This window comes from Salvia hispanica, chromosome 2 (genome assembly GCF_029641045.1).
Source record: "Salvia hispanica isolate PSC_SH4W2 chromosome 2, Shi_PSC_v1, whole genome shotgun sequence".
Taxonomy (NCBI): Eukaryota; Viridiplantae; Streptophyta; class Magnoliopsida; order Lamiales; family Lamiaceae; genus Salvia; species Salvia hispanica.
Window position 1 is genome coordinate 23647084 of NC_142693.1, and position 27655 is coordinate 23674738.

The 27655-nt window shown below is 35.9% G+C and overlaps 2 protein-coding genes across 2 annotated transcripts; one reads left to right on the forward strand and one right to left on the reverse strand.

The window, feature by feature from the left end:
* Positions 1-11844: 11844 nt before the first annotated feature.
* On the reverse strand, positions 11845-15508 carry LOC125217929 (uncharacterized). The gene is made up of 8 exons (XM_048119510.2): positions 15275-15508; positions 14940-15189; positions 14104-14494; positions 13824-13964; positions 13578-13737; positions 13021-13180; positions 12806-12946; positions 11845-12306 (listed from the first exon to the last, which is right to left on the reverse strand). Exons 1-8 carry the CDS (start codon positions 15385-15387, stop codon positions 12109-12111), a joined length of 1554 nt encoding a protein of 517 aa, XP_047975467.2. The 5' UTR covers positions 15388-15508; the 3' UTR covers positions 11845-12108.
* A 4929-nt stretch (positions 15509-20437) lies between these two features.
* On the forward strand, positions 20438-25109 carry LOC125202440 (patatin-like protein 6). Its single transcript, XM_048100832.2, has 3 exons — positions 20438-21813; positions 23304-23626; positions 24723-25109. The coding sequence occupies exons 1-2, from the start codon at positions 20713-20715 to the stop codon at positions 23571-23573; spliced, it is 1371 nt and encodes a 456-aa protein (XP_047956789.1). The 5' UTR covers positions 20438-20712; the 3' UTR covers positions 23574-23626; positions 24723-25109.
* Positions 25110-27655: the final 2546 nt, after the last annotated feature.

Sequence of the window (27655 nt, forward strand, 5' to 3'; positions counted from 1 at the left end):
CAATTTTAAAGACCGAACTAGAGACCAAATCTGGGCCACTAGATCTAGTTTTTTTTATGAGATGTGCTGCTGTGAAAATTTTTTCGGCTTCATTACTAGCCCATTTTACTTCATTGTATAGGTTTATTACTTCATTCTGTACGTAATACCTTGAAACTACAACATGTTTTTACTTGTTTCCAGTAAGTTTGAAATGATTTAACATATGCTTCATTCAAATTCATTGACATGGGTTTTTTCTTGATTAACATTTAAAAATGTAATTTATTCAAGTGAGTTTATTACTTCATTCAAAAACGTTATTACTTCATTGGATAAGATTTTTACTTCATTCCAGTAAGACTTCAAATGCTTCTACACATACTTCATTCCAATAATTTATTACATTATTCCATGTGTTTATTAAACCATATTAGCGCTATGGCGGTGGTGATAGATATTGTAGAGAGAAAGAACGGCACGCGACGGCGAAACCACATTTACGTATTGGAATGAAGTATAAACCTACTGGAATGAAGTAAAAAGCTATTAGAATGAAGTAAAAACCTACTAGAATGAAGTAATATATTCTGGAACGAAGTTAAATCTTCGTAACATGTTAGTATGACTTATTTACCTTCGGATGAATTAAAATAGGCTCGTGATGAAGGCGAAAATAATTTATAAATTTTTGTATCTTATCCATAAAAAACTAGATCTAAAAGCCCTAATTTGATAGGGTCCGGTAGTTCGATCTTTAAGAGTGGATTTGTGGATAATGGGACTCAATCATCATATATATATATATATAGGGTAGTGATAAAATGCAAACCCATATATTGTACAAACTCCAAACTTTTTCAACACAATATCAACATAATGTCAACACAGTATAAAATTTCAAGATTCTGATATCAACACAATATCAATACAATGTCAACACAATTTCAACACAACATCAACCGTTCACATTTTTTGTTGCTATTATTTCATGATCTGTTGATATTTTCTAACGGTCCAGATCATAGTTTGGAGTTTGTACAATATTTAGAGTTTGCATTTGATCACGTCCCTATATACAAGTTTTAGATGGATATAATGTGTATGTGCAAGTTAATGCATCTCATTAAAAAATCAAGCATAATCTTATTTTGTTGGGTATATTTTATTTTGAGTTAAACTAAAAATGGAGTGTAATATTAATATCTTTTATGACAAATTTTTAATTTTCTTGTAAAACATGTACACATGATTAATTCAACTATTAAGAGGGAAAAGGAAAATTTATTGATTTTATTATTAAAATTATATGGAGTATTAATATTTAAATTATTAAAAAATTATAAATCAATATTAAATTCGGCTCCATTTCCGGATTTTCGGATCGCCACTGAACGATTCAATCACCGTGTCCGGAGGACATGTAGTCAAAGCTGCAGTATTACAAGAAAGACTTGGGATGAGTCCTTTGAATGATATTCAGAGACATATTTTACAGAGGAATCGAGACCAAACGTTTGAATGTATAACGCAAGAGGAATGTACAATTATTTGATTTCCTTCAAATAAAAGTCTAATTCCTTGAATTGATATTTTGTCCTCACAATAAGATTATCGTCCCAAATGTGGGCTCAAAAGGAGTAAATAGATGACTTGGGCTCATAACAAGTAGTACTAGCTTTCTCAAGGAAGGAAATGGGCTAGAAAAAGAATAATTGTTAGGCCCAAATTATAACTTGATTTGTTAGAGTTTAAATTTCTCATTTACTACTTGATATGCCCAACATGTAAATTCCTTTGCCATCATGATATAATATGTCTCGTTCTTTGGTTCTATTCGTATCCTCCACATTGGTCACGTAAACAAGTAATTAAAACGTAAAAAGAACTTTGGTTATTGGTAATAAAAAATGCAGCCACACAATCGACGTCCTTCCGAGAACGGCCAAAAAGATAGAAAAAGTCATAGTGTTACTGAAAACATCCTTTGTGAATGAGGCCAAACTAATGAATTCGAGGGGACGAGGAGTGAATATTTGATTCACACCAGTAGTTAGTAGTACATGTTATAAAAATAAAGAATTCAGAGACACTAAAATTTATCTCCACAATCAAATAGAATATTATCTCATGCTATTATTCCAAGCACAGGTTGGGCTTTTAGTGGACTTTTTCAACTCTTACATAATACTACATGTGCATTACATATATACGAAGTAAAATATTACAAGCCCAAAAAAAAAATTAAAAAGTAACATAGTACAAAATAAAAATCAAATAGAATATTCAAACATCTTCTAATTAGTTAATTATCAAACCTTGTAATATAAAAAGGTCATTGCTGGTAATAAACTTATTTCTTAAGTTTAACTCGTTAGCACAAATAATTAACCATCGTCAATCTTAACTACGTATAATCCACTAATTGTTACATTCCATAAAGTAAAATAAACAGATTCTCGTATACATGTCTTTAAGAAAAACTTTACAGTTTGGAAAACTTGTATCAGCAAATAAAATTATTGGAAATGCCCAATTTTGTCCTAATTAAGTAGTAGTATAAGCTCGAACTTTGATAGTTAATCTTTTGGTGTTAATTTGCTTTGTTGCTTTGTTCTAGCCAACTTGTGGCTATATGTCTTTTGTTCTCCCTCGGGTATGCCCGAGCGTATGATATAAGCGTTTGATTTGGTTTATTTAATTATTTATTCATAAAAAATAAAAATAAAAAAAGAATGTGTGGGGTGACGAGGATCCGTCTTACAATCGGGCCCCGGTATGTTGGGACCCTCCTCAACGACAGGCCCACTTCGGATCACCAATCGGATCAATCTTAATTACTTTGTGTGTGTGAATATACATATATACCCATCGTAAATAAATCATGAGTTAGCAACTCTCAAGGTTTGTTATATGAAAAGAAGAGGCGAAAATAGAGTTGGATGAAACAATGGTTGCAGAAGCAGTTACAAAGCAACTATATGATGCTATAACAATGGGCGATGTACCAACTTTCCAAACATATGATAGTTCAAAATCAAATGCTAGTAACCAACTTAATTTTAATAGTCGGAAACTACAACAAGTACAGGTCAATTTAGTTCTTTAGTCTTTCTATCAACCTCTGTGAGTAGACAATTTCTAGAGTCAAGAATACTTCTGCCAAAATTAAAATCTATGTGGCATGTCCAACAACAACTTTAATTTTTTAATTTTTAAATAATGTGAAGATAATATAATAAATTTAGTGTTGAAATGTCAAGTTAACACATCAAACCAAAATGTATTTTTTGGCAATGGTGAAAGCAAGAATCAGCCTATAATTAATTGGTGTATTTTTCAGCTATGAGCCCTAATTTTAACAATTTCAGTAATGGGCCTGAATGCACCGTGTCTAGACAATTATTATATGATATGAGATTTTGATGCAATAATTCAAGTAAATAATAGAATTAATGTTACGAAATACAAACATACGATAGTGCAAAATCAAATGCTAGTACCCAACTTAATTTTAATGTCTAATTAATAGTCGGAAACTACAACAAGTATAGGCCTATTTAGTTCTTTAGTCTTACTATCAACCTTTGTGAGTAGACAAATTCTAGAGTCAAGTATTCTGCCAAAATTAAAATCTATGTGGCATGTCCAATAATAACTTTAAACTTTAAATAATGTGTAAAATCTACCTCTTCCTCTCAATTTCACCGGTACTCACAAATCATTCTGTGTCACAATGACTTGAAATTCGCACGGTACTCACAAATCGAGCTTAGAAAATGATTTCAACATTGCCCCCTAAACGATGTAAGATTGGACAATAGCTATCGTTGTGTTAGGTTTGGTATACTGAAAAGCATGTTTCGAGCAAGTTTCGCTCGAATAGAATCTTGCTTGTATACGTAAAACTCCCACTTTTAACCCGATTCAGTATTATTCGAGCAGTCTCGCACGAATAGAATCACCATTATTATTACATTGTGTTTGCTTGTGCATTTATAAGATGTTTTACAAATATTTAAATGCATAAGAAGTAAACAAAGTCTAAGTCTTTTGCTTAGTAGACCGGTTGTGGGCGTTGTCCACTTTAAGGTAACACGGTCGGATCTATGCAATGTTTTGCAAAAGAAAAAGAAGAATTTCACAACCTAGATAGGCTTAGACTACCTATCGTGAAAGGTTGCAATGTCAGTCCGCATATTTCTAAGCCTTACTGAAATAAGATGACATTAGTGTAGTATAGCACTGAACGGATCTAACAGCAAGACGTGTCTTTATGCTATCTACTGAAAGACTAGGTCTTGATAAAATATTTTTTCTTAATCTACATATGTTAGTATTGAGCATACGGTATTGATTATGCACTACTTTGACTTATCAAATGGTGCGGGTTTTTCGCAACCCAATAATCCTGATATATTGGGTAGTGGTGATTAATATCTAGCGGTGCTAGGATTGCTATTATGTTGAATCGTGCACGAGGTGAGTCTCGTTTGTTAATGTCCTCAAGAGGAGCTCGAACAAGGTTTTATTATTCGGAAAACTGGCCAGTTGGAGTTTTATTACTCTATGAATAATAAATAAATGTTTCTTGCTAAGTCCACTCTTGGAATTAATAAGATATTAATTAATTAAGTCCATAGCAGACATTAATTAATTAATGGACATTTATATCTTAAGCGCGGGAAATAAATAATAAACAAAGTGAAAACCCGGATTACTTGTAATTTCGGATTTGGATGGGGAGAGTTCAATATTACTTCTGTAGTGGCTTCTCGTAATATTCCAATATAAGCTTGTATTAAATTGTGGGTTCAATTTAATTAGTAAAAAGCTAATCGAGGGAACCCATATCCAAAACCTTCCATAGATCCCTGTCTGGGCCCAAAAGAAACTTAATATAAATAGGAGAATAAAGGAGGCAGAATGATCACAATTTTCATACTTGAAATTTTTGAAAATTTCGAACTCTCCAGCTGTGGAGAATTTCGAATTCTTCACCTTTTCCCAAAAGGATTTCTTCTGTCTTCTTTATTTAAGTCCTAGTATTTTGATAAGATCAGCCCACCCTGATATCAAGATACAGTTCGGGAACCAGAGAGAAGATTCGTGGTCTAGTATTGAAGATCATCACGTGGAGAAGGCGCCAGCAATCGACGATTCTTTGGAGAATCAAATCGGTAACTCTAAACCGTAGAAATCATGTTTAGGATTTATTTTCTATGAGCATGAATTATTTGCGTTCTAGCATGCAATTATCTGTTTAAGATGTGAATTGATTAATCGCATAATCGGTCAAATAGATCCGTGTCTGATTTATTTGTTTGTACAAGTCTTCCGCTGTGCAAGGGGCTCCAAACCCCAGCACGTTGATCATCGCGACACCGTGCGAATTTCAAGTCACCATGCGAATTTCAAGTCATGCTAATACAAAACCTTTTTGGCTCGTTTTTTTCGTCGACGATGTCTACCACTAGAACTACATAACAAATTCAGTGTTAAAATGCCAAGTTAACTCATCAAACCAAAACGTATTTTTTGGCAAGTCAAATAAAATGTATGACTAAAGTATTCAGACAACACAAGAATAAATTGGGTAGCTAATTTGTGGAACTCGAACTCAAACAAAGAATTGTCTCTTACCTCTGGCTGATTGTACTTAATAGAAAAACTCAAGACTGTCTCCCATCAGCATCCTGCTCATGAAGAAGGCTGAGAAATTTGTCCACCAGAAACCTTAACCCTGGTAATTGACGATGTTTCAAGCTCAATGCCGGCACATTCTGGCGACGCTCCAATGGCTCCATTCCTAGAGACGAGTCATTCTTCAATACTTTGTCACAATATTTTTGCAAAAACTGCATAAATGGATCCAAGGTTGAATCTTGAAGTTCTAATTTCACTAATTGTTTCCTTGTTTACCATGTTTGCAGAGAGGCTATGGACACCTTATGACAAAGTAGCAAATGATCCAGAGAAGGTCAAGAGTATAATGATGTATTTTCGATGTCTACTGAATCAAATGGGAGTCGGCGTTGCTTCATTGGATTGACTTGGGAGGAAAGAACATGTTAATTACTTGCAGTGAAGTAGTTTTGCTACAAGTATAACATGTTTACTGAACATTTACATCAATGTAAATGTTGGTTGTTATTGATAACAACATTTTCAGACTTTACTCACTCTTTTATTAAAGTATATATATATAGAGAGAGAGAGGATTGTGTTAGTGTGCTAACTAATTTACAGTAATAACTAATAACTTTCAATATTGTGCATTATAATTATCAACACAAAGACATAATAAAATATGATCTAAAACTGCTTAATTATGACCTTCCGTATTTTTGGTTAATTATTGACCATTGGATCATCTAATCCTAGGGCCATGATTTGGGCTGCATTTCTTGATTTAAGCACATACTTGTTTTGATCATCTCCCTATATATATATATATATATATATATATATATATATATATATATATATTGAAGGCTATTTAGAGTATTATATTTTGACATTCATCTGGTTTTTTTATGTAGAAGAAGACATACATTAGGTTTTATTCTATCATGGTTTTGGTAGAGTTAACAAGTCCACTAGAAGAACAATTATGTGGCTTGTATATAAGTAGAAGATTTTAGGATTGATCATGGAAACACATAATTTTGTTTGTATCTTTATCCAGCAATCACAATGTGTCATAAATTTGGAAAGGAAAATTTTAATTCAAGGGATAAGACTTTAAATCGAGGGATCGAAATGAAATACTCCTACGAATTGTAATATACAAGCACTTCCTCTTATACTGAGACAATTACTCAATAAGATTCAATCATTTTCTCTCTATTCCTCTGTAAACAATGTCCCCAAAATTCAACTCGGAGCTTACGCAATCTGTTACTATTTTCTTGAATCATTTCTCACCCTCAAATTGCAACATAGCAGACAAATACTTGACAAAAAGATAAGGAAAGATAGATAATCTGTTAGTACTAATTGTGTGATGATAATACTTCTAAGTCTGATAAAATGTCTGATAAGGAAATATAGATAAAATGTCTGATAAGAAACAAACTGAAACTTCTATTCTAGAGCATTACATGGCAGAGCTCCTAAGTCTTTCCTAAAGTTGAAGCAGATAAAAAACGTGGAAGACTCGATCAGTGAATGAACGATCTTCACTCCACAGATTCTGCTCCTTCCACTTCGTGTACGCATTCTTCAAAACAGCCATGGCAATTGCTAACACTAAGACGCCCACGAACGCAGCACCTACAGTAGCAATGAAGCCTGTATTTGCACCGGATTTGTGATGACCATTGCAGTTCCATAGCACAGTGAAACACCTCCTAACGCCACAATCGTCGCAAGCAATATGGCGAGCGTGTAGCTAAATGACGTCTGCGGCGGACTAATGAAGATGAGAAGGAGGACCAGGAGAGACGAAACGTAGGCAGTGTTGTTAGAACGCATGAACAGCTTGTAGAGTCCGGGATGAGTGGATGCCACCACTGCTTTGCCGGATTTGTGTGATGACGTGTCGTCTTGCCAATAGCCGCCCAGGGGGCTGAGGCTCGCCGCATGCGCCATCTGAGCAATCAAACCCATCACAACCGAGGACATTCCGGTTGCATTTCGGATCATGGCAGTGATGGGCCTGAATGTACCGTGTCTAGACAGATATGTTATGGTTTGAAACTACAACAAGTTAGTTATGCCGATAACAACTTTAATCTTTAACAAATTCAGTGTTGAAAAGTCAAGTTAATTAACACATCAAACCAAAACGTATACTACTTAATTTTGGCAGTGGTAAAAACGAGAACAGCCTATAACAATTTCAGTAAGCATACAACATGGATTAAATTATTGTGGTTGCAAATCAAACAAACAGAATATATGTTTAGTGTTGAAATGTCAAGTTAATTAACACGTCAAACCAAAACGTATAGTACTATTTATTTTTGGTAGTGGTAAAAACAAGAATCAGCCTATAATTAATTGGTGTATTTGTTTAGCTATGAGCCCTAATTTTAACAATTTCACAAAGCATACAACATGGATTAAATTATTGTGGTTGCAAGTTAAACAAACAGAATGTAATGAAGAACATAATGTATTTTTTAGCCTATAATTAATTGATGTATTTTTCAGCCTAATTTGAAGAATTTCAGTAAGCATAAACATAGATTAAAAAGCATTTTAGTCATACATTAACCACAACAATTTAATCCTATGTTCAGACAGGACAACAGAATGTATGACTAAACACACCAATAAATTAATTAAGCACTTAATTACCTCAGGATGATTGTACTTAATCGCAAAGCTCAAGATGGTCTCACCATCGGCATCCTGCTGATGAAGAAGATTCGGAAACTTTTCCACCAGAAACGTCAATGCCGCTAACTGCCGATGCTTCACACTCAACAACAACACACTCCGGCGACCCTCCAACAGCTCCATTACGGGAGACGGGTCATGCTCTAGCAAAAGCCGGATGACGTCTACATGGCCGTTGGCGGTTGCGACATGAACCGGGTTCATGCCGCGGTCGTCGACCCTCCAACACATCTCCGGTGCTAGAAGAAAAAGCGCTCGGGCAATCCCGACGTGCCCTTTCGCTGCCACAATGTGAAGCGGCGACGACCTCTTGTCGTCGAGTTCTTGAGCTAGCTGTCGCCCCACCTCCAACAGTAGCTCCACGATCCGCTCTTGTCCCTCCGCTATTGCAATGTCAAGTTAATTAACACATCAAACCAAAACGTATAGTACTATTTAATTTTGGCAGTGATAAAAACAAGAATCAGCCTATAATTAATTGGTGTATTTTCTAAGTTATGAGCCCTAATTTTAACAATTTCATAAAGCATACAAGTCGTCTTTGCCGGGTTTGTGTGATGGCGTGTCGTCTTGCCACAAGTCGTCTGGGGGGCTGAGGCCTGGTGCGCCATCGTAGCTATCAAACCCACCACTACCGTGGTCATTCCTGGCAGTGATGGGCCTGAATGCACCGTGACTAGACAAATATTCAATGATCTGATATTTTGATGCAATAATTTAAGTAAATAATAGAGTTAATGTTACGATATACAAACATACGATAGTGCAAAATCAAATGCTAGTAACCAACTTAATTTTAATGTCTAATTAATAGTCGGAAACTACAAGTATAGGCCAATTTAGTTCTTTAGTCTTACTATCAAACTTTGTGAGTTTCTAGACTCAAGTATTCTGCCAAAATTAAAATCTATATGGCATGTCCAATAATAACTTTAATCTTTAAATAATGTGTAAAATCTACCTCTTCCTCTCAATTTCACCGGTACTCACAAATCATTCTGAGTCACAATGACTTGAAATTCGCGCTACTAACAAATCGAGCTTAGAAAATGATTTCAACATTTGCCCCCTAAACGATGTAAGATGGACAATATCTATCGTTCATCATCGCGACACCGTGCGAATTTCAAGTCACCGTGCGAATTTCAAGTCATGCTAACACAAAACCTTTTTGGCTCTTTTTTTTGCGTCGACGATGTCTACCACTAGAACTACATCACTCTCGTTTTTTCTCTCTTCGTAATCTTCCGCGTCTTTGTCCGAGCGCCAACTCAATCATTTGTTTTGGGGGGTCATCTGGTATGCAACATGGGTGTCGATGACATCCATTGGAGTGAGTTTTGGAGTTTCCGTAATCATGATCAATCTTGTGGAGACATGAACAGTTGGCCAAATTATTGTCATTGTAGTCTATGTGTTCGTCGACATCCTTGTAACCGTACACGTCTACACTAATATACAGGAGTTGCACTCTGTGTGGAAGAAACGGATACAGTTGTATCAAGATATTGCCATCGTTGATCGAATCTTTCGTTGGTATTATCAGCTTAGACGTAATATTGGAAGGAAAGCCACTAAACTAGAAAACAAAGCCTTCAATATGTTGAGACAGTGGCAGGTTTAGGTTAGGTCGAATGGGGTCGATCTACCGCACCGCCGGCCTAGGAGGGCCGGAAAATGCCATTGATTTCGATCTATATAACTTCCTCGACCCCATGCACGGTACGTTGAAGAGGATAAAAGAGTAGGAGAGTATACATTGTCAATTATATCCGCAGTGCACAATTTATTACTTAGTGTAGATGTTGAGGACGGGGATAGCGAAGGAAGTGGCGAAAAGGACGACATTATGTTTCCAACCAATATCTATCTGTTTTCATAGGATTATGTTTTTTAATATGACTATGATCTGTTTTCTTAGGATTATGTTTTTTAATATGACTATGTTTTCTAATGTGAGTGTGACTTCTGTTTTCTTAAGATTGTGTTTTCTAACGTGACTATGTTTTCTAATGTGAATTCTGTTTTCTTAGGATGATGTTTTCTAATGGGGCTATGTTTTCTAATGTGACTTCACTACAACAATTAGTCCTTTAGAGATGTGAAAATTTGTTGCTAAATAATGTAACGACACTTCAAAAAAGCGTCCCTATTGATAGCATGCCAAACAAAAATAAGGGCGCAACATAGAAGCGTCGGTGAATTATTTTTAAAACGCTTTTTTAAAAAGTGTAAGTAAATAATTTAGAGACACTATTAAAAAGCGTTCCTAATTGACATTTAAAGACATTATTAAAAAAGCGTCCTCGAATGCAACAAACCATTACATCTAATGATATTCAATACATATTACGGCAAAAAATATTCAACAAGCCATTCAAAAAAATATAGCTGATAATGGAAGCTAAAATATAATATAAAAATATTAAACGAAACATTCACAAATCATGTATATATGTATGATCCTATTGAGGATTCACTCTTACAATTCTTGTCCTTGTTTCACTATGTCATCCAACTATTAAAAGTCATTTTAATAGAATAGCTTCTAGTGGTTTCCATTGAAGAACAATCCAAATCTCTCCTGTTGGAATTCATTTCTGGAGCAAGGTTGAATTTCTCAAATTAGTTTACTTCTATAACCTCCCACAATAATGTACAACTATAAATTCAATAACAGAATCATCAAAAGAAAATCAAGAATTAAAAAAATCATAAGACATTCAAATGTATTCAGGAACTCATTGAAAAAAATAGAATAGGCAACTAAGAACAATGGACTACAATTAACAAGGACATCCTCTACTTCAAAAAAGCCATCTTCTCAAGCATTAACACGAAAAGGTTAAAACAATGGTTATCGGCTCCCAACAACAAGAAGTTCTTTTCTTTGTTGTACTACTAAACTCATTGATATAGAGTTGAAAGATGCATAACAACATAATAATAACATTGTGTATCAACACTGGTAACAAACTAAATACCGAATAAATATATGCAACAATTCTTCTTTAACAATGAGTGAAGCAACATAACAGCTTACCTGATCATCCATTGGGGCGAAGCTAAGATGATTAAAAGAGGAGGTTGGAGCACCGCCGAAGAAGTCAGCATAACCCTCAGAGACAGGCTAAGAGTAGTTATCCATGTATTGCACCACTTGCCCATCCTCTTTCAAAAAATTTAATTTGAGACATAAGTACACATCGTATCGAATTGAGTAGAAAATCCTTGTGTTCATCTCTTTTGTATTTGTGATTATTTTTGTGTTTTTTATCGAACCGAGTACTTAGTTCTTGTGTAGTTGTGTTCATCTCTTTTGTGTGTGTGTTATGCCCATCAATTGGTATCAAGAGCCTCGAGTTTAAGAGAAAGAAATCACGATGAGGATTGATGGAAAATTGTTGCGGAAAAGTTGGACACATCTGATTTTAGATCAGAAGATGTCAATCGGTGATTTCATTAATCTTTGTATTAAAAAGAAATGCTTCACTTAGGTGTTATGGAGAGAATAGTATGTTACATATATGAACTTAGATTTATATCATATACCAAATAGTACATTATACACTATACATTACACATTTACACAATCATATTCCTAAAGTCATCCTCTCCCTAACTTCTTACATATCATATTCATGAAATCCCTAACTTCCTACATATCATATTTACACCAAACTACATATAAATCCCACCAACACCTTATAAGTCGATTTATCATGTTCGGACATCTAGAAGAACAGATCGAGATACCTTGTACACAGCCACAAATAATGTGTATCATGGTTGCACAAATGAGAAATCTTGAAGGATCTGTTGCAACACAACCCCACAAGAAAACAATCCCACACCAAAAATGGCAGGATATGATTTAGACAATGTTGTTTGCTCAGTCTCCTCACCTTGTTTCTTCTGCTTCATCGCCCAAGCCATTGCCGGAGGCAGAACTCCATACAACACCGTCATGCAATACCCACCCTGTTCAATCTCATGCTCAGCACTACTCACTCAAAAAAAATCTGAAACCCAACTTTTTTTATGGAGAATTGCATACTTAGCTCCTTTATTATATTTGATAAGTAGAGTAGTCCATGAAACTTATATAGTGATTTCGGTTCTCTCCTTACATCGTTGTGAGTTGTTTGTTTATTTCATTTGCCAACAAAAATGATATACATTTTACAAGTTATCTAATTTTTCTATAGTTTCTTTGAATTTCTCCATATCGTTACTTGGCATCTGGAAATAATTTGGCATAGCTTTGTGAATACAATACGATTGTTTAAACAACATCGTATTGTATTCATAAAGCGACATTTTATTTTTTGCCGAAAGATAGTCGCATATAGCGGCCAGTTTCGTTTTGGGTAATTTCAAATATATCATGGAAAAATTGGGGAAGTAGTAAACATCGTGTATTTTCAGAAAAAATTATAAGTTCGTATATTTATATGCATTTAACCCTTTATAGACTTACAGCGAAATCTGTGGCTGCAGAAAACGCATCCGGGAGTGCATTTGACACGAGAAGTGAAGGCGCAACTACCATTGCTGTCGCAGTGATGCTTGTCTTGTTCTTCTTCCACCAGCCATTGATGGAGTACAACGATCTCGGTTTCTACACATAATCACTCAGTTAGTGAATTAGTTACCTCGAATTGGAAAGGCCTAGACTACAAAGATGGAGGCTACCTCTACAACTACAAGTTGTTTAGGAGGAAAATTCGATGCTAGATTGTTTAACTGCTCCTTGAAGAACTCTGAGAAGCTCAGAAGGGTGCTGATTTGGGAAGTTCCGACAGCTAGAAGTGCGAATGCCTCGACCATATATGGGACACCTTCCCATCTAACACTGTAATAGAAATTGAAACAGAGAGTGAAAAAGAGAACAATTTTAAAAATAACTATGATAAGTCTATAAACCTGCTGTAAATTTTGAGGATTTAAGGAGTTCCTTTGCTATATGTATCAAATTGTTTGAAACAAACTTTCTGAAACTGTCGAGTTTTGATAGATTGTGAGAAAATGTGTATATCTCACAAACCACTAGGAAAGTTTGAGTGAATCTTTTTGCATTGAATTCTAGACTGACTGAGGTATTCATAAATGTTAAGGTCAGTCTCTAAGGCCCTCTGGATGGATTTGGTAAATTAAGTTTAAGTCGGTGCATTGCAGTAGATTGTTTCGGAAATAAGATAATTTTAATAGAAGTGGTGAAAAAGCGGAGGAAGATGAAACGATTAGCTAACCTTAGAAGCAATTCAACGGGATCAGACACGTTGTTTGCCCCGTTGGAGAGACCTAGCGCGATAGCATCCCAAACGAGCAATGTCAGCAATGGCACCACACTGCCTAGAACGACTGAAGCACGGATACGTGCAAGATCCCCTTCGAGATAAGCACATAGAACTGTAAATAAACAAGAACAGAGTCTACTCAGAAATCATCATCTTATAATGTGCCAAAAAGATATCCAAACCCTGATCATCACCCACCCGGAGTTATATCATGGTAAACTAAAGCAAACACCATGACTGGAAGAGTGGCCGGAACTTTCCCCCAATCTCCGCCCCCGGCCTCAAATCCAGACCACCCTCCAAACAGAAGAGCAAAAGCCTCTATTGCCACAAGAAGGCCTATTTTTCCCAATTGCAAATATCAACAACAACAAAAACAAAATCAAACATGATTAGCCTTAACACCGAGAGGTGGTCTACCGTTAGTGGGGACCACACTCAACTAGGATCAAACAATAGTACTAGTTTCGAAAGAAACCTATCATGGATGCAGTGAGCCACTGGTTAACTTGATCTGTGGCTCGAGTGCCACCCACGCAAACAAGAATGGTGAACGAGAAAGTGAAGAGGAATCCACAAAACGACACTGGGAAATCGGTTAGGTGGTGAAGGATCTCGCCCGATTTTGAACAATTAGCTACCACATAAGTGTAGCCTAAGAACATATACAGCAAAGAGGCTAGAGCTCCACCCCATTCTCCTAGAGTCTCTTGAGCCATGGTTCGGATAGACATCGCCTCGAGTTCATCACTCTCTACTTTCCCCTTCTTGTTCCTCTGCAAAGCGACATTGATCTCGACTAGCAAGAGGGCTTCTATCAACAGAAATGCCCAACACAAAGTCATTGTTATTGAACTTGGAACTATCCCCTACAAAAATTAGATCAGAAGCAAGCAACCAAGATTTAGCTAGTTAAGAGAACTATATTTAATACTCCATCTCTAACAAAGTCTATTAATTTCATTCTCAAGAAAAACATTTTGGTCATAACCCAATGAATTGTTTGTTTCAACTTTTCTTGTTCTTTTAACACATCTTGAAGCAAAACTCATCTTTTTTTCTTCATGCATTGTTCTTAGATTATTATATCATTCAACGTGAATAAAAAGACATCGTCAATGCCTACGCGATAGAAGACTGAAACACATTTCACATTAGTAATAGTAAAAAGTAGAATTGCAAGAATTATATGCACAAAATTGAATCTTTTTCACACCCCACATTTCATCATGGAAAACTTAATGACTTCAATTCCAAATATAATCTTGTTTCATTTCTAAGCAAATCTAAAGAGAGAGAGAGAGAGAGGGTTACTGCAGGGGATGTCTTCTTTGGAAGAGCAAGAATCCCAGTGCCAATGCTTGTCCCAATAATTAGAGCAACTGCACCAGCAATGCTGCCCTTTTTCCTACTAATCTTCACAGGATCATTTCCCAATTTAGCTATCACAAGTTTCTTGTTTTTCACCTCTGCAAATTTCCTAATATATGGTTGTTTTTGGCATTCCAGCTTAGGGTAGCTGAAGCCACACCCAAACAGGGCACTGTTGAATGAAGAAATTTCTCTGAAATAAGTTAATAAACACACACAAAATTAGAAAATGTGTTATTGAAAGATCAAAAAACAATTGAATCACAATAACTTAATACCTTAATTTAGAGAAATTTGTCTCTTGTTGATGATGTCTCTGCCATTTTGGACTTGAGCTTCTGCAAATTCTTGACTGATGGGGAGAGGAGAAGATCAGGTGGTTGAAATTCATCAAACTTCACACACACACACACAGAATGTGGGATTTCAGTCCAAAAATGTGGGAAGAGAAGAGATGGTGCGTGTGGAGTTCAGTTAACTTGTGTAAACAATCACAAAGGCAAAATATCTCTCTTTTTATTTTGGGGATGATATTTAATGATGAAAATTGGTATTTTGACTTTAGTGTTTCGTAGAAAGGTAATCAATTGAAGAAATATTGTGTACCGTGACATAATAGTAACGGTGGATTAAAACGTGATTTTTTTTTCTTTTTTTTTTTAACCATAGGTGTACCGAATTTGTCTTTTGGCGGAATCCGACTTATCCTGTTTGATCGAATTTGCGGATTAAGACTGTAAGTAGGCCAGATTGATTCTTTTTAAACAATCGCTTTCATGGATATTGAAAACTTTAATTACTCTTTGTTGGAGTATTTTAGAAGGGGAAAATGATTGAGTACGGCATCATATTTGGTACGTTAAATAGTTTGATTTTGATATAAGACTTTGAATTTTTAAATTCTTTTTTACCTAGAGCCATAAATTTTGTTCGAACTAGAGTTTGATGAAATTTCATAAGTGCTATCTACTAATATTCTCTATTTATTTTTAAAAAATTAAATTAAGTTTATCATTTTGGGTTATTTCTTAAAATTAGACTAAGTCTAAAAATAGAAAGTTTTTAACAATATATCAATGTCCTATAATCTATTAACACTATTTTCATAACCTTTTTTTTTTCTCTCTCTTACTTTTTCCTTATCTCTCTTTTTTCGTGTCGCTTACAAATTTATCTCATTTTTTTAGAAAAGAGTGAGTATGAGTAGAAAACAATCTAATGTATTTCTTCTTATATAGTACCTCCTCCGTCCCACTCAAGATGACAACCTTCTTGAGTGGCACGGAATTTTAGAAAGTGTTGTTAAGTGGAAAAAAGATAGTTGAATATTATAATGAAGAGTTAATAAAGAGGAGGTTATTTTCAAAATTGGAAAATGATTATCTTGATTGGGACAAACAAAAAAGGAAATATTACCATCTTGAATGGAACTGAGGAAGTGTATAAAAAATCACATTAATAACAAAAGTATAAATGTAACTATATCTAACCAAAAGATTGGGCCTTTCATTGGTTTGGTTAAACAAATGATTAGCTTATTTTGTATGACGTTATCAGGCCAAGCCCAAATATACGCCCACTAATAGTAGTGTAGTTTATGGTGTTCAATTTAAGGGATACACTATTGAATAGCTTTTTATATTGTGACTTAGGCAAAAACAAAATAATAACATAAATTCATGCATGTAACAATTTGGTAGTATTAGTTTGAATCCTATGGTTAGCGAGTATTGATTTAAATAGGAAGTGAGAAATTGTATTTAATGAATATTATTTGTCACATCTCTGTGATAGACTGATTATTATTTACAAACGTTTTAATATTTATTTTCTTTTCTTAAAGAAATTTATTGTTGTTTACTAAACTTAAAAGAAAAGAAATAAAACAAGCTATACATAATACAAGTGCATAGTATATTAATAAAAAAATAACACTAATATAAACCAAATTGAATATTCAAACAACTTCTAATGAATTGGCAAGCCTTGTAATCTGAAAAATGGGAGTAATTGCTATTAATAAACTTCTAATTTCTTAAGTTCAACTTAAACATATAATTAAGTAATTAACCTGCATCAGTCTTAATTATAGCCCTCAAACTGTCACTTCCAATAAGTAAAACTAACTGATTCTCAATAGTGTGGCCATGTCTTAAAGAAAAATATTACAGTTGGAAAACTTTTAAATTTACCCATGATGGTGATATGAAATATACTAATAGTATTATAAAATAAGTAAATTATTTTTAATTATATTATCGAATTTTGATACAAATTGTAGCTTTTTAGTGCGAATTTAATTTAAAATAAAAACAAATATATATACTCATTTACATTATTCTCATAATAACTTGCATCAAATTCAGTGTTCTAAATCTTGCCCTTATCCAGTTATCCTCCATATTTTCATCAAATAATTATAGATAACAGGAGTGAATGTATCCTGTGAATATCTTTTAGATGGGGGTGAATTAGTTTTATACTATGAAATAAAGTATTTGACATGAATCATGCAATCTTTGACCATATTTGATCATTAAAATTTTTTCATCTCTATATCTTTGTCGTAATTGTTTGTCCCAAAAATCTTGGGACATTGTTTCTCTCATTACTGCGTCGGTGGACCACACGTATGTAATTACTGGCACTTATTCCTTACAGTATTTATTTTTCATTTTAATTAATTCGTTTCTATTAATCAATTCACATAGTACATTATTAGACAATGAGCATTAAATTATTTGATATGGAAAAGTGTTTCTAATAGATAAAGACGGAGATCTAATTGAAAATGTCAAAACATCACGGGTTTCAACTTTATTAATTTCTTAATATAAAATTACTTATTTGCTAATTTTTAATAATAATAAACCTGTCAAAAAATATTGAATTCTAAGGGATTATATTCGATTCGATTCAATTCAAGCGACCTACATTTCCAAAATTAAATAATTTGATTAGTTTATATTATTATTGTAGGTAGAGAGAAATGTTTGTAAGCTACTAAGCTTGTTATACCAGTATTTTGTAAGCTTGTTGGTTGGTGGACCATTAGTTGTAGTCTTACCCACGTTTTTTTTCCTCCTTATTAACCTCATTTATAAATATATTTTGAATAGTTAGTGATACTGGAATGTGATCAAATGAAAATTCTAAATATGGCACAAACTTAAAATTATGATCTGGACCATTGAAAAATGTCAACAGATTACAAAAAAATGTCAACAGAACTTCAGCGTAGTCAATGATTGATGTTGTGTTGATACTGTGTTGACATTAAAATCTTGAAATTTTACACTGTATTGATATTGTATTAACTATGTTGAAACTGTTTTGAAGAGTTTTGAGTTTGTACAGTATATAAGTTTGCATTTTATCGCTACATTGGTTATACTTATATTAGAATTGCAGTTTGGTAATGGCGTATTAATTTCACGTAAAAATGGTGTACCAAATCAAAATAGAGCAAATTTTGTGTGTTTTAAAGTAAATAATTAATTATTAACCTCATAGTACTCCCAGCCCATACAACATAATATTGCACGAAAATGAAACACAAAATTTATAAAATATTTTCTTTAATCAATAGGGTTGTATATTCAAATTACCATAGTCACACACTCACAGAGTTACGGAATAAATTATTTTAAAATATTTTAATTTTTCTTAAAAAATATTAGTATTATTTAATTAGTTAATTTTGAGAATCGTGACTCTATCATGTTGGAGCTTTAATCATACTTTTACATATTTTTTTTATTTTTTGTATGATAAATCAATGAACTATGGTAAAAATAAGCTTTTTGGAGGTTTTGTTAAATTTTTATAAATTTATTTTATTTTGATTTTAAACAAAAGGCATGCATGGAATGTGAAATGAGTTCTTAGGTCTCAGTCTAAAATGTTGGCTTCTACTACTGTTTTTTTTCGAATTAGATTGATCACATCTGAAATGCAAATTACTTATTTCGTTCACTGTTAATGAAGTATCATAAAAAATTGATTAATTAAGAAATAATTAAAAGAAAAAAATTAAACTTTGTTAACGAATAATAATAGTATAAGAAAAACTTCCCAACTAAATTAAAATACTGATTTTCTTGAACACAGAAAAAATGAAAAGAGTAAGATTATTGGTGCGGCTGAAATATTATCAATAACATGTACACCACGCCCATCGGCAATCACGCATATAGTCCACTATCACTCTACACCGTTGATGTTAACAACCAACGGCTATGATTTGACAACACATTCTCATTTCTCAACGGCCCATCACTCAATGATACACCACCTGAAACTGACCAAAAGGTTTTCGCAAATAAAAACCAAAACAAATTCGCAGCCTTTTCCTTTCAATAAAACTATTTTCTCACTAAGACAAAATAGTGTCTGTATCATATATTCATACATTGCTCCTAACAAATTAGGTCTATTCCATTCCCATCGTTTCATGCAAGTTGAATCAACCATAATATTATTGTAGTAATTTGTTTATTATGCTTATATTATCATCAATAGTTGATGATCAACCTGTGCTCACAAGGTACAAGCAGTGCAGTGACCATTGTTGACACTGGATAGTACACAGAGGATTGTGACGAAATTATCGTAACGTGAGTCAAAATCAATTCAAAAAATCGAATTTAATAGAATTTTTTGGTTCCAATAGGATGATCGATCTTGACTTTCATCTGCTATTGATTATTATCCCGTGTCAATGAAATTTAAAAATGAATCAAATAGGAGTATTGTTTATGGATAATAATATTTTTAAGTTTTATTGATATAACGGAACTCATAAATTTTTTGATCTTAAAAGCCTAATACTAAATTTAACTATAACAGCCTTAAAGGCAAAAGATTGAAGAAATGTTAAAAATATCCGAAAATAGTGAAATGTACTTTAAATGAAATTAAGTCTTTGTCCAATGATATATGGTGATATATATTTTTATGATATAATAACATAATTCAGAAAATTATTTTTGAACGTGATAATATTTAAAAATTGGAATTTAACTAAAATAGCTTTAAAGGTAAAAAATGAAGAAAGAGTAAAAAATATTTTAAAATAATGGAAAAATACCTCAAACAAAATTAATTGTTTACCCAAAAGACCAAAGTGAGTATGTAGTATTTATTCTTATGAGAGAATGAAAGAAAATGCTAACTATGCAGAAGTTCACTGGTCTCTTATTTCAAAATGCTGTAAATTGACAGATTTGAGTGATAATTTAGCAAAACAAAAAAAACAAATTTACTGAAACTTACATTAATCAACTAATCTGCAAAAAATCACAAATAAAAAGTCCAAAATGTCGAAAATAACAAAATTCGGATTTTGTTTCGGATCTAATAATTCTTCTTTCTCGGATGCCTTTTTCATTTTATTTTTTTATCAAAATTATAATTCTATATAAAAACCAAAAGGGTAAACAGACATTCTGCAAAAAAACTGCTCTCTCTCCCTTTCTCTCTCTGCAATCTCTCTTCGCCATATCCATTTTCTGATCTACTTTCTTCCAGCAATTGATTGCCATTTGACTCTCCGTCTCTGTATCTCTAGCCTGCAACTGAAGAACTGGTAATCTCACTGGTTCTTCGATTTCAGGCTCATTACATTATACATACATATATATATATACACGCAATAGATACATTTTGTAAATATATGTATGTATAATCCAATTTAGAGAAAAAATACGTTGAGAAAATGGCGTGTGTAGCCGATCGTGCTGATAGCATCGATACAGATAAATTGAGCTACGAAATTTTCTCAATTTTGGAGAGCAAATTCCTGTTTGGCTACGACGATCCAAAGCTCTGGCTGCCGAAGCCGATTCCGGAGCCTAAAAACGGCGTCGGCGAGGCGGAAATCCACGCGATTAAGAATCAGAGGGGGAAAATACGCATTCTGAGCGTCGACGGCGGCGGCGGTGGCGGAATGCGAGGCGTCATTCTCGGCAAGGCGCTGTCGTATTTGGAGGCGGCGCTGAGGAGCAAATCCGGCGATCCGAACGCTAGAATCGCCGATTACTTCGACGTCGCCGCCGGCACCGGCGTGGGCGGGATATTCACGGCGATGCTCTTCGCCGCGAGCGATCAGAGCCACAGCCGCCCGATTTTCCGCGCCGACGACACGTGGAGGTTCCTCGCCGCCGAGGGGAGCAAATTCCGCCGCCCGCGGCGACGGAAAATCGGTCTATTGAAGCGAGTTTTCGGCCGGAGCGCCTCCGCCGGCGCGTCCAGCGCCGGCCTGGAGAGAGCGATGAAGGAGGCGTTCAAGGATCGGAAAACCGGACGGAGTTTGACGCTGAAAAACACGATAAAACCGGTTTTAATCCCTTGCTACGATTTGGCCAGTACGGCGCCGTTTCTGTTCTCGAGAGCTGCCGCTTTGGAGTCGGATAGCTTCGATTTTAATCTGTGGGAGGTGTGCCTCGCCACGTCAGCTGAACCGGGTTTATTCAACCCGGTTCGCATGGAATCGGTGGACCGGAAGACGCGGTGCGTTGGCGTCGACGGTGGACTGACGATGAGCAATCCGACGGCGGCGGCGATTACGCACGTGCTGCATAACAAGCAGGAGTTTCCGTTCGTGCGAGGGGTGGAGGACATTTTGGTACTTTCACTCGGTGCGGGAGGGCAGCTGACGGAGAGCGCCTTCGATTACGAGCAGGTTCGGAAATGGACGGCGGAGGATTGGGCTCGGCCGTTGGCTCGGATTTCCGGCGAGGGGTCGGCGGAGCTCGTCGACCACGCGGTGGCGATGGCCTTCGGCCAGTGCCGGAGCAGTAATTATGTGCGAATTCAGGTGATAAATCTTTTCTTAATTACATTTTTCTGATTGCATCTCACATTGATCACATTGAATGAAGCAATTAAAGTTTGTTTTAATGCCTCTTTTTAGATTCTTCTTATTGACTGAAGTGGAATTTGGCAGTAATATAATTAATCACAAATACTGACTTTATTTACTTTGTTCTCCACTTGCACGCTTTTTGAGGGTGTTTATTTTCTGACGAAATGAGTAAAAAATTCTCTATCTTTTGATACCTGAGGGTTGATATTTCATGATAATAATGATGTTTTTCTTACACCTGCTTTCTTGGGTTATGGATCATACTGAACTAGTCTTTTTGTTTTGGTTAGATAATGTAAATTTAATGGATGAATTATCACTTTAGAGCAATTATACGAAGTTATGCAAATTTACCCCCTTCATTTGACTATTTAGCCTCATATTATATTCCACTTATTTCAAGATTTGCTTCACTTTTGTTGATGATCATACTAATATGTCTATCAAGTACTCCTACTCAGAAGACAAAGCAATTGGAATTGATATATTGAAAATAATTGGGGGTTGGGAATGGGGACAGAATGGTTAGTCTTTTGCAGATTTGCAGTAGGCAGAGTGAATAATTTCTTTCTTTATTTGTTTTTGACTGTATCCCTACAGCCCACAGTAAAGTCACATGTTTGACTGTATCAGTATGATATTAAAAGTAGTTTTCACAATCTCAATTCATTATTTTACCAGAACTAATAGAAACTGGCTTCTGAAATCTCATGAGCCCACATTATATATTTGTATACTTGCATGTACATAATTTATCATGATGCATCCTCTGTACAAATTACTGGAGTGAGTAAATCATGAGAGTGAAAGGAAATGGCTAAACTGGACACAGCTTGCTTTCTTGTCTGTTTTATAGAGGGCTAGTGTGTTGAGAGTCCTTTTCCCATGCCTGAACAGGAAAATTGATTGCATATTCTATAAGTGAGACATAGCAGTGACACTGTCAAAATCCTCAAAACAAATATAAATACAAGTATAAAAAAGAAATTGCAATTATTTTCCTATAAAAGACAAGATCTTAACATCATCATTCCAATTTTTGTGATACATATTGTGTGCTGGCATTGAGAAGTGTGGCCTTGTTCAGTTTCCTTTCTTGTGTATCACCTAACTTTATAGACTATGGAGTATGAATTTTTTTGGAAGTTTTGACAAATATTTTGGGGGATGATTATGATATTTGAGAATTGACTTGTAGCTATAAGAGTACTGTTGAAGCATATGATTAGTTATGGATGATAATTTAATTAATTAGTCCTAGTTGTCTTCTTTAAATCTGTGGTGGTGGTGGATGGATAATGCTGAGCATAATTTGGACGTATATTAATGATCTAATAATTTCCATCTCAATTGTTGGCTAATTTTCTTGAAACGTGAGGCATTAGTTAGCATTTGGTAGTTGATCATAGCCTAATCTTTTAAATGTTATCATGTACCAATAGGCCAACGGATCGAGTTTCGGTAGGTGTGGGCCCCACATTGACTCAGACCCGAGTCCGAGCAACATAGGCCTACTGACTGGAATAGCGGATGAAACTCTGAAACAGAAGAACGTCGAGTCCGTCCTATTTGGAGGCAAGAGGCTCGGAGAGCAGAGCAACTCAGAGAAGCTCGACTGGTTCGCCGAGCAGCTGGTCTTGGAGCACCAGCGGAGGAGCTGCCGGATAGCCCCAACAGTCGTGCTGAAGCAGCCCATCTCGAGACCATCTTGACCGATCTCCGCAACGTGACATACAACAAATTGGGAGCAAGGGAAAAAAAACTGGTAAGCTCTCTCTGTTAATGCAACTGCAATACGAATGTCAACCAACTGTTTATGAGTAATTATTGCTACATAATGTTTGATTGATATGTGGTTTACTTTCCTAAATGAATCAAGAAATTTGTGATGAGTCCCTATCACTACAACATAACAATGTTAGGTTGGTCATGGTCCCATGTTTTGGCCTATAACGGTGTCGTTTTCAAGATATTCAAAGAATGAAAACCTAACAATATCAAATTGAAATAGTTTCCATTGTTGTCTGCCCACCGACACCAACCCTTGGATGCTTGCCAGGGGCTTATTTGTCATTTTTGCCAACATATGTAGGGGGTTGTTCCTAGGTAAAGAATCATCACTTTGGTTTTTCGTTTTTGGACATGTATGTCTTCAATGTGCCTCAGTAAACTACGAAGTGTACCACATTAAGTAAGACGAATCTCCTACAACTAATAGGTCGGGTAAATGGGAAATCATCATTGATCATCTTGGAAAAAATTGCCGGGTAGGGGAAAATGGGTTGCTCCGTAAATTTTCAGTTCTTCCATTCTCCATCAAAGAGAACGCACTCCTAGAATAATTTTTCGAGTTCATAGAGAATTTACATGACAAGCCATCTTGGTTGTCCTAAACTTCATTTTTTTCGTATGTATGCTGGCTAGTGCAAGTGTCCATTTTTACCAGTCTTTTTATCAAATGGGTCTACCATATTTTTGTCAGTTTGAAAATATAGGTGGGGTTTAGGGTTGCCTTGTAAGATATTCGTGAATTTACATGTGAGATATCTATGTATTATTGAAGCATAATAATTAAATAAAATACAATAAAGAAAAGCATATCTCATTGGAGCAAAGAGGCTTGATGTGAGTGAAGTTTGTTGCTCCATTGCCATCCAAACAATTTTTACCAAATCTTTCCCAAAAATATGGCTCTAAAAAGGGACAAGACAATTTCTGCTGTGAAATGTGTTCTTGTTCAATAATCTTCATGATATCCAAGAAAGTCATATAAGTGAAAAAAAAGTCATAGGAGTATTTAATTGTTTATGAAATTTCTTCACCTCCTTTTGTAACATGTCAATTTGCACCTTTTTATGCAGGCAAAGGTGTTTGAAACTAGGTATAGAATACCAAAAAAAAAAAAGAAATGGAAGAAGAAAAGTGATGATGATAGTGGCTTGAACATTTCTTTGGATTGGTGGGGGATGTAGTTGAGGAAGTGGGGTAATGTGTGAAGAAGAATTTCAGCTGTAGTGGAGAGAGAGGGAGAGAGAGAGAGAGAGTCAAAGACAGAGACAAAGACAAAGTGGTGGATCTTTGTGGGATTCTTTGCCGGCCAGCGGCGGGGGTGGTGTTGCCGCCACTCCCACGGTGGTCAAACAAACTGTTTTTTTCACTATTCACTTTCTTTGTATTTTGTCTTTGAAGAAAGTGTAATATATAATTACTTATTAATTTTCCCTTATTACTCACGTTGATTGCAATTACCTATCTATTTTTTCTTGGCTTGAATTTTAATAAATGTAAAACAAAATTGGACGAAATAACCCATTTTGATTGCAATTACCTATCTATTTTTATCTTGGCTCGAATTTTAATAAATGTAAAAAAATTGGACGAAATATAATGTAAATACTTTTATAGTATTATTATTATGATAACAAAAATATATGGAATAAACTAGTAGATTGTGATTTACCAAAAGGTAATTAAAAAATGAGATCATTTATTGCATACGAATAATATCACTATCAGACATGTAATCAGGGAAAATTATTATTATTATTAGTGTCTTTTTGAAAAAATAATTAGTTAATTATTATATTAATTAGTGTATGGTTTCAAATAATTCAAACAAACTATGTACTTATCAGAACGAAAACTATATAAAAAAAATAACTTATCAATATAATCAATTCAAGGATTTGTTTTTTGAAATTCTAAAAGTATATAAACATACACTCCTCGCATACAAATAAAGATACTCCGTATTTCTAATATCAACAATAAATAGATATAAATAAGTCTCTTAAACTAAAATTAGATGTATACACACTGAAATTCAATGTGTCATTTCAATTTATTAATCAACAAATATTGCTAAAGGCGTATATAATAAGCATTTCATATTGATTTATACTAAAATAACAATCATATACGGAATGGTTATATTAGTTTTAGAGCATCCGCAATGGTGCTTAGGCCAGCCATAGGCCAGCCATTCTCTCCTCTGCCACGTCAGCAACACTAAAAAAACCACCTGTCACGTCAGATTTAGGCCAGCCATAGGCCAGCCGCAATAAAAACAATTCAAAATATACTACATTTACGGAATTAAAATTCCGATTAAAATACGGAATTAAATTTAGACACGTATACGGGAAAATTCATTAATTGCATTTAAAAAAGTTACATAGATAAAAAAAAAGTACATGCATAATAAAGAAAAAAAACTATCGTCGTGCAGTCCTTCGTGCCCACAACTCTTCAATTATATCCTTTTGGAGTTGAATATGAGCATCCACTTGGCGCATGTTGGCAAATTCCTTGAGTCGGCCGGCTTCATCGAGAGGTACCCTCTGTCGTACACTAGGGGTGGCCGTTTCGTGGCTTGGACCGGCTTCATCGTCACTGACCCAACTAGTCAGTTGTACGCCTTCGTCTTCGACGATCATGTTGTGCAGGATAATGCAGGCGTACATTATCTCGGAAACGCATCCGACATCCCACAAACGCGTTGGGCCCTTGATTGCCGCCCATCGAGACTGGAGCACACCAAATGCGCGCTCCACGTCCTTGCGCGCCGACTCCTGTCGTTGCGCAAAGTAGGCCTTCTTTTCATCACTTGTTTGTCGGATCGTCTTCACAAAGACCGGCCACCGAGGGTATATCCCATCCGCCAAGTAGTAGCCCATATCATGCCGGTTGCCGTTGGCCACAAAAGAGACGGCTGGACCGACGCCCTGGCACTTCTCGTTGAAGAGGGGAGACGAGTTCAGGACGTTGAGGTCGTTGTTCGACCCGGCTACCCCAAAATACGCATGCCAGATCCACAGTCGGTAATCAGCTACGGCCTCGAGGATTATCGTGGGGTTCTTTGACTTGTAGCCGGTCGTGTAGGCCCCCTTCCAGGCAGTCGGACAGTTCTTCCACTCCCAATGCATACAGTCTATACTGCCTAACATCCCCGGGAACCCATGCTTCTCCCCGTGCATCTGCATCAAATTCTGACAATCTTCGGGAGTAGGGCTTCGAAGGTACTGCTCACCGAAAATGCTGATCACGCCCCCACAGAACTCCTTCAGACATTTCAGGGCTGACGACTCACCGATGTGGAGGTACTCATCCCACATGTCTGCCGCGCCTCCGTACGCCAACTGCCTGATTGCCGCCGTACACTTTTGGATAGGGGTGTGGCCGGGTCTGCCAGCCGCATCGTGCCTGAAGCGGAAACACATATATTGACGCTCCAATGCCCTAACGATGCGCATAAACAACTCCCTGCGCATTCTGAAACGCCGCCGGAACATGTTGGCGGGAAACCGCGGGTACTCTGCAAAGTAGTCCTCGTACAGCCGCTGATGTGCAGCTACGTGATCCCGATCAATCACTGCTCGGTGGTGGACAACTCGTGGAGGGCGAGGTATCGCCTGCTGTTCCACCATACGCATGTACCGCTCCATCCCGCGGTTCATGTAGGCCTCCATAGCCTCGTTCATCCTCCGTTCGTACTCCTCAGGATCCACACCACTACCACTACCACTACCACTACCACTACCGCTACCACCCGCGTTACTCATCGTTCGATGATGCTCTTGTACAGAAAGTTAGAGAGATAGAAAACTTGTTAAAACAAGTGGTGCAAATGAAAATGAAACGAAAATCGGCGCTGGCCGATCGCTGGCCGATCGGGCCTCCACAATGGCGGCTAGCCGATCGGCTAGCGCTTCGGCCAGCGACGAGCGATCGGCCAGCCCACGCCGATCCGCTCGCCGAAATCGCCCTCGCCGGTTGCAATGGTTCGGCTAGCGCG